This window comes from Trichosurus vulpecula, chromosome 6 (genome assembly GCF_011100635.1).
Source record: "Trichosurus vulpecula isolate mTriVul1 chromosome 6, mTriVul1.pri, whole genome shotgun sequence".
NCBI lineage: Eukaryota > Metazoa > Chordata > Mammalia > Diprotodontia > Phalangeridae > Trichosurus > Trichosurus vulpecula.
In genome coordinates this window covers 237,096,373-237,105,477 of record NC_050578.1, presented here as the reverse complement: position 1 = coordinate 237,105,477, position 9,105 = coordinate 237,096,373, and the positions used below count along the sequence as shown (strand labels likewise).

Below are 9,105 nucleotides of genomic sequence, written 5' to 3'. Positions count from 1 at the left end.
ACTCCAATTCCTACCTGACCAGACCTCCCTTTGAAGTAGTATCCTGGCAACATGACCATCCAGACATCCAGATAAAAGTTTCAACCAATGGGGAACCCAATAAGTCCAGAGATAGCTCATTCTACTTAAGGACAGTGTGAATTATTTGGAATTCTGACCTAAAATCTGGCTCTGATATATTAATTAAAATATAAATGCTTACAACTTGAGAAGTAATGAGCAAAAAGTATAGCAACTACAAAGCAGTAAAAAGAGCATTGGACCAAGATATTCTAACCTTGGATCTACCATTTTAGCTTTTTAGGTCTCGGTTTCTTCATCTTTAAAATAATACGGTTGAATTAGGTGATCTCTCATGTCTCGTCTAACATTTAAGTGCTATGATTCAAAATAAATATCTTCTTTTTATTTCTTCTCCTTCTCCTCCTTCTCTTTCTTCTTCCTGGACCTATGAGTTCATGGGTCAAATCACTTCTAGGTGAGGAAGTCTTCTCTACCAATGCTGTTCAGCCACCATTCTGCATATTCTGCAATTGACACATAGGGAACTGCCTAGAGCAACAGATTAAGTTTCTTTCACAGGGTCACATCTTCATACATAGAGGAGGCAAGAATTGAACTAATGTCTTCCTGATTCTAAGGTTTATATTATAGTCACTACACTGCCTCTTAAATGTCACCATTATTGCTGGTAATTGAATAATAATGTAGAAAGCATTTTATAGTATTTTTAAGGTTTGCAAAGCATTTCACAAATGTTTAGTTTTGTCCTAACAGCAACCCTGGGAATTATTCCATAATTAACAGATGAAAAAATTGAGGCAGACAGATGTCAAATGACTTGCTGAAGGTGACATAGTTAATAATTGTCTGAGGCAGGAAGTGAATGCCAAGCCCAATTCTATACTACACCACCTAGCAGCCTCCCATTTTTAATTTTATAATTTACTCCTCCCTGAATTAGCAAAGTTTACACACACACATGCGCGCGCACACACACACACACGCACACACACATACACACACAAAAAGGGGCTAAGTCCACAATATGCCAAGATGTCTCATCAATTCAATCAAAAAATGGCACTAGTAATCCAGATTTTTTTCTCTCTTTTTGGCTACATAAAGCCAATTATCTGTGAAAGTGCATTTTCAAAGACTTGACATTCTCTGGCTTAGTTGCTCTAGGGTTCTACAGATATAGCCAAGTGGGTGCTTGGCCATAAATGCATATGGATTGGGTTAGATTAGACAGGAAATAGGAACTTTCTCTGATATCATAGCTCTCAACCTGTCCATGACTTCATAGCTTGGTCTAAGAGGTACAGAGGGGTTAAGTGACTTGCTCTGGGTCACCCAAGTAGGATATGCCTGAAGTGAAATTTAAACATATCTTCCTGACTCCAAGTCCTGCACTGTACCCTTAAGTCACTCTGCCTCTCACATTATGATCACCTAAAATCCCAATGCATTAGAGAGCATAATCAGGATAGCAATCAGTCAAGCCCGGACTTGCTCTGTGGATAGCAAGATATGCACTCTATTTGCCATGCTAGTACTAATGCTAGTACTAACGAAAAGAGGGTTCTTTATTTTCAGGTTGCCATCAAAGCCTATCCCAGTAAAGAATAACTATAAGGAAAAAAAATCAGGCAAAAAGGAAACTTTGAAATGGTGTTAGTGTACAAAACCGACTATTTTATAATAAGCAAGTTACTGATCCAGACAGCATAATGTCTTAAAAAACTGGACTCTATTACAAAAGCATTTCTGTGAATATCGATTTCAAATAGATTATTGCTAAAGGATAGTAAATGGCATGTTGGATTTTGGAAATTCTTTCAGCTACTTTACAAACATACATAAAATAGTGGAAAAGATGCATGCTCTAGAAACTTAGTATTTTTTTCATGCCTTTGGACTAAAAATAATGTGAAGACACTAGCAAATGGGCATTTGGAACACAGCTTCCTGAAGCCTACAGTGTCTTTTCTTCTGTATTTGCGATGCCTTTGGAAGTCTTCCGGTTTTTCTCTTCTGATTTTGGGATCTCCAGCTTAGTCTGAGGAGGAGTGTACAGCTTCTGTCAACCAACATAGAAGGGAACATTAGTCAAGTCTCAGACGAATACCATTGCAGAAGCAAACATATTGGTGATAACTAGAACTTGGCATGAAAAATGTATTGGCAAGGCAGGAACGCAGTATATAAATTGCATATAAAAGCAATGTTTGATTAAAAACAGTTTCTAAAGCTTGGGTAGTTCAATTTGTAATACAATCCCTGCAAAGAGTCTGTGTTTATGAAAATAAGGTTCTTTCCAGCAATATTCTCACTATAACTTAAAGTCAAACAAGACGGCTCAGGTCCATGTGCAATGATGGGGCAATAAACAGCATTGTAATAATACAAACTTCTTGCAGTTAACTGCTGCTTTAAATCACCTCCCCCCACAATTGGAATATAAACTGCTTGAGGAACAGAATGGTTTGGTCTTGTCATTCACCCCAGTGTATGACATTCTGCCTCGAACACAGTAGGCCCTTAAGGAATGTTTGTGGAAATTGGATTTAATGTGTATGTATATTTACATTAAAATGTTAAGTGACATTCGCAATGATTATCTCAAAGTCTTACATGATATATATGAGTCTTCTGAATTTTCAAAGGATAATTAAATCTTTTTTATCTCCAGTGCATAGCACAAAATAGTTACTAATGAATGTTTGTTAATTAAATATGTTTTAATTGAAATCAATTTTGTAAAATGGTTGATAAGGGCAACTCCTTTTTAAACAAAATATTCAGGAATGGATCCCATTCCATTTGCTCTCTATTCAGGACAGCATAGAGTTCAAAAAGACAATTGCCATTGAGGCAGCTCCAAAGTTGCCTTGCTGAGAGTTAGTTTTAAAAGCTATCTAATACCTATGCTTGAGTGTGGGGATGCATACAGAAGGAAAGAGTGGAACCAAGCCAACTGAGAGCTTTAGAAATGTTTTCAGTTCTGGTCAAGGACAAGAATACCTGCAAGACCGGATCCGATTCTGTTGTCTTGTTGTTTGCATTGGTAGAGTTGTGATTCACTGCACAGATCTTGCCACCCTATAAAAATAACCATAGAGAACATGTCATAAGAGTAATCATAACAGAGCAGGGGTGAAGGAATGAACTCCCTGGGCTGTTCAAATCCTGAGAAAGTTCCAGCAGCCTGCCTTTCCTGGAAAGGCCAAACCACAATCACAAACAGCAGAAACAGTCATCACTAATGGGAATGTACTAGGAAAAAAAGAGATTAGATAGTGAGTTTAAATATTGATTATGGTATTCAGTTCATGCAAAAGAGAGCAGTAGAAGGATAAATGCCTTCTTAGAATGAGAAAAATAATTCTATGTAGTGAATACAACAAAAGCATAGAAACTCTGAAGTGTTTATCAGTATTGTCCCTGAGAATGGAACATAACAATGGATTTTCTGCTATCAATGTCTCTCTTCTCCCCTCCCCTTTTGCCTTCTTCTTCCTCTCTCCCCTCCCCCTTCTTTATGTATAGTATATGTTATATATGCATAATTTTACATATGCATATATTCTATAACCTGTAGGTAGAGATCATAGAGCATACATATACATATAAAATACCCTATATACTATGCTATTTTTCATATATTTGTGTATATAGCATATGTGTGTATATTCTCTCACATTCTCTGTTCTCCCACTTTTTCCTTCTTTGTGTGTGTATATTTAGACATAGAAACACACACACACACATATATATATATGCACATATGTATAAACTGTACCTTATAATATATTAAAGTATAATTTTTATACTCCGTAAATACTATGTTACCTCCCTAAATATTACACACACACACACACAGAAGAGTACAGTATATACAGACACCCACTACAAAGAAAAAAGAGTACAATGTATATATGTGTGTAAATGTATATACGTATGTATATATGTATACGCACATATAGTACACTAGATAGATGTCTTCTGTACTCTTTTTCTTCTTTCTTTCTCATTATGCACACATACATGCATATGTGTGCATATTACAAATGCATATGAATGCATATAAAGAAAGAGAATAGAGAAAAAATATGTATCTGTATCATATTGCCTCCCTAACACACATCATCCATATCCACACATAATTCTATACTTAAATATTAGGGATGTGGGACTGCAGAATGGAATAGAAAACTGATTCTGGAATCAGAGGATGTAGATTCTAATCTTACCTCTGACACCACCTATGGGACCTTAGACAAGTCATTTAACCATTCTTAGCACCAGTTTCTTCATCTATAAATTAAGGAGACTGTATAAGATGGTCTGTAGAGTCCTTTGCAAATTTTGGTTTTTGACCCTATGAGCCATTGAGATAAATATGTGTGGGTGTATCTCTATGGCTTATAGGATCACAGAACATAATTTGCAAAGAAACCTACAGACCATCTTAACCAACTTCCTCATTTTAGTAATGAAGGAACTAGTGCTTAGGGTATAGTTAAGTGACTTGCCTAAGGTTGTACATATGTGTGTGTATAATATACGAGTTTGAACAAAACAGCAGAAAACCCACTGTAATTATCTACATAGAGATCTACCAGAAACTAGTAATTCATTTTTTTCAGTCATAAACTACTTTACTAGAATTTCTCTACCCTTTGAAAAAGAGAGAACTTTGAACAAAGTAAGTCACAATCATTGGGTAGTCATAACAAATGAATCTTATTTATTACACTCCATTGCTAATAAAAATGAAAGCATTTGTAGCCAAAGAAAACATTCTAGGTGAACTATTCAAAAGTTTTTCATCCTTTTCCTATATTGCACTCTTTAGAACAGTAAAATAAGCTAATGTGGGATATTATAATGTTCTACGTGGATAGAAAATTTAGATTTGCTGCTCTCTGCTGCTTTTCCTGCCCCTCACCCACCCCAGTCATTCTGCCAATGACTACCAGGACAAGAATCTGAGTCCATTAGCCAGCTGTCTGACCTTGAGCAAAATCATTTTTCTGGGCCAATTTCCCTACTGCAATAAGATGGGGTTAGGGTAGATGACACCTAAGATTCTATCAACTGCAAGATCCTATAATTAAACAACGCGAAAGAACCAAAGGCAGAGTAGTGAATAGTTTTGAGCTTCACATATTGTGTGATATCAGATGAGGCCATATTCATACATAAGTAAAATAAAGCCTCCTGTCCCATGGCAATTTCAAATTTCATGGTCTCCTTGAACCCATGTACATGTAGGAAAAGAGGACCTTATGTTTTGGACAGCTCCAAGTTCATGGGTCAATCACAACTATAATACTTTCCTTTTTGTAGACCTGCTATATTACTTCTTTTCCTTTTACCCTTAGTAAAGATAACCACATATACATACATGTATATACAGATACCCACGTACGACTAAACTAAACTCTCCAAATAGTGGATTTTTCCATTAGTGCAAAGACAAATTACAAGATAAAAATGATTCATGATAAGAATATCATCCCTCCTTAGGTTTCTTGTAGGGATTTACCTGTAACTTTATTTTGTATTTATCAGTATTTTCCTCTGTAAAAAGAAATGAGTTGTACTAGAATCCGGTTGGGGAACCTGCGAGCTTGAGGCCATATGGGGCCCTCGAGGTCCTCAAGTGTGGCCCTTTGACTGACTCCAAAGTTCACAGAACAAAAAAAAACTAATAAAATCCAGCAATTTGTTCTGTGAAGTTTGGATTCAGCCAAAGGGCTGCACATGAGGCCCTTGAGGGCCACATGTGGCCTTGAGGCCTCTGGTTCTTGACTCCTCAATTAGATGATGTTTCCTCTTCCTTTGGACTCTGAATCTATGTTCCTTAAATTTGCTCTTGGGGGCACTCTGACCATCTCCACACTTGCCCTTTCTTCTTCTCTTTCATGTCATTGCCATCTTCAAATTACAGCCCCTATAATAATGCCTTAAATATTAGTATCTGACTATAAGTTAGTTAACATGAATTGCACTGAAAAGTCAAGTCTTGTTAATTAAATTTTAATATTAATAAAAAAATATAAAGCTCCCAAACAGTCTTTTTCCTCCTACTATCCTCCATGGTAAAAACCTTTAAACTTCTTTTGCCTCAGTGTTTCAGGAAGAAGCTTAATGAGAGAGCATTCATAAAGCCCTTTGAGCTTCTTAGGAAGGCAATGCTAGATAAGGCCAAAGCAATTATAACTTGTAAGCATCTTGTCTTAATAAGCATCTTATCAACCTTGTAGCTATTGTTGGAGCAAACTTTCCTTTTGTATGAAAACAATGAACCCATGAATTCTGTATGCTTTATTATCTATTTTATAGAGTCCCTGATGAGAGAATATTCCAGTATTCTAAGCAAGCTTGTTGAAAGAGATGACCCCTGAAAATGTCATAGGAGATTGTGCAAGCCCAGGGCTGCCTGGAATATGTCCTCAGAGGGATTGGGCATAGACTCAATTCACTTTGTTAGAAATACAGCCTATTTTTTATCACAACCACGGTGCTGGGACAGACTAGCTTTCCTGCACAATTAACTCCTAACCTGCTGGGGTGAGGAGAAAGCATAAAAACAATATGCATGATTATTTTGGTTGTAAGGGAGAGGTAGAGACAAAGCTACATCAGAAATGTTCTGTCCTGGCTTCTGAAAGGTCTCACAAATTATTTCTGATTTCACTACTAATCCAAATGAAACCAGGCACTATGGCATCATAACAAGTTCAGCATAGAGCAGAAATAGTGAGCTATTTTTTCCTTAAATATACTAACTAATAATCTAGTATAAATATTAGAAAGGTCATTACAATTATTTGGAAAGAGACTTTACTTGCTTTGGTTGGCTCCTCAGTTTCAGTATTCCCCTCATCTCGAGGGGCCCATGTGAAGTATAAGAAAGAAACCATCCATACCCTATTCTTCATTCAGGGATACTGGAAGCCATCCTCCCTATTTCACTGAAGGAATGGAATTGTTTAAATGATTTAAAAATATGCAAAACTCACTCCAGCATAGTAGTACTTTCCACATTATTGACAACTAAACATAATGAGAAGCAGAAGACATTGCAACTGAAAAGGAAATATGTAGAATTAATAGAAATCCAAATACCACAAATAGTGGGAGGAAGGGAAGCGTGGAAGGAGTGGGAGAGGGAAAGAGGTAAGGGAAGAGAAAGGGGTAGAGGGAGGAAAACTGGAAGAACAGAGAGAGGGAGAGAGAAAAAATGGAGAGGAAGAAAAAGAGGAAGAAAGAAAATGATCAGTTAGGGGAAGGGGAGAGACATAAAGAGAGGGAACATGTGGGTTATGGGAATGGGGATATAGAGGTTTAAATCTTATAATTTTATTTTTTTTCCTGATGGTTTTTTTGGATGAGAAACACTACAAGAATTATAAATATATATACACATACACACAAGTTAATGTATCTATACAGTACACACATATATCATATATTAAAATAAATATACAAATATGTATGAACCAGAATATTTTTAAACTATAACATATCATCTTCTAATCATAACTGATACACATTCTTGTATTTCACCTGAAATAAGCTGACAGACATAGTGCTACCTGCTAAAGTGTCAGCACTTTAACAAACTCTAACCAGGAGAAAGAAAGGAAGATCTAAGTTGTTTTGAAGGTATCATTACTCTAAGTCCACAAAGAAAGAGGAGTCCAGATGTGTATGGGGGGCAGAGCCAAGATGGTGGAGTGAAAGTATGGACTTCCTTGAGTTCTTCCCCAGACCCCTACAAATATCTTATAAAAACTGACTCTAAACAAAATCGAGAGCAGCAGAAGCCACAAAATGACGGAGTGAAACAAATGTCCAGCCTAAGACAACCTGGAAGGTCAACAGGAACCGTCTGTTGCACCAGTCTGAAAGGAGAGTGCAGCCCAGCGTGGGCCCTGCTGGCAGAGACAGGGAAGGAGCAGGCCTCAGGAGGCTGATCACTGGCAGCTCTGGAGGTTTCCAGACTTCTCAACCAACACACATCAAAAACAACTTGGAAGGTCAATAGGAAAGGTCTGTCAGACCTAGGTGACAGAGGAGCATGATCCCGCCCCAGCCCCAGCCCCAAGTAATTGGCCGGTAAAACGAACAGTGTAGTTCAACCTGCACAGCGGGTAGGATGACCTGGGATCCATACTCAAGTACTTTCCAAGTCCTTTGAGGGTTAATATTATTTATTCACCCATTCATTTAATAAATATTTGTTTATCCTTTAGGCAGTTTGTACACTGGGGTGCATCTTCCCCTGACATGCACTGTTCATTCTATCTCTCTTTCTATTGGGGGAATTATCTAATGTGTGGTTTAGTTACCAGACTTTATCATTCCCAAACTCAGGTATAACATCATGGCAGTGGGAAACTCCCTATGGGTTACTTTGTAGTTAAGGCGATATGGGAACAAATGTATGTAGATGAGAATAGTCAATCACACCTGCTGGGCTCTATTCTCTTGTAGCATGGGTCTGAGCAGTCAGAAAACTGACTGCTACCTACTTCCACTGATTCATGTGTGAATGAAGTATGCAGACTACAGACACATGGACACAAGGCTATTTTTGAAGAGAAATAGTAACTGATCTAATCAATCCGCATAGAGATATAAAGTTTGCAAAGCTTTCCATACACATGATCTCACCAAGGAATATAATAACCCTATAAGGTAGAGACACCATCATTTCATTTTATGGATTCCAAAACTATATTCAAATTTTATAAGAACAAGTGATAGATTTGTGAAAAAAATGTGACACTTTCATTACCTTCTACAAAAGGTAAATTGTAATTGAAAGAATGAGGTGGAAACCAAAAAGCAAAACCAGTTTGATGACTTTTTTGGGTTAGTTTTATTTTAATATAATTATTTAATATACCAGATAATTGAAAGTAAATGTGTAGTAAGAGACTGGCTAGCTGAAATTTGAAGAGAAGAAGATGGCCTATATAAAAATCCCAAATTCAAGACAGCATGAAAAATCACTGATATGTCATGAAAATAACAATATTTACATAGGTGTTATAAATTCTAAAGAAGAAAAATCACATAGAATTT

General features: G+C 36.8%; 1 protein-coding gene across 1 annotated transcript in view; it reads right to left on the bottom strand.

Annotated features, from left to right (window-relative positions):
- Positions 1-1,677: 1,677 nt before the first annotated feature.
- Positions 1,678-9,105, bottom strand: part of LOC118854944 (leucine zipper protein 2-like) — a 248,928-nt gene continuing 241,500 nt past the window's right edge. Inside the window, exons 6-7 of the mRNA XM_036765119.1 lie at positions 3,028-3,105; positions 1,678-2,083 (exon numbers count right to left, since the gene is read on the bottom strand). Of these exons, the coding sequence (XP_036621014.1) occupies positions 1,979-2,083; positions 3,028-3,105 (183 nt within the window). The 3' untranslated portion in view covers positions 1,678-1,978. The remainder of the gene's footprint in view (positions 2,084-3,027; positions 3,106-9,105) is intronic.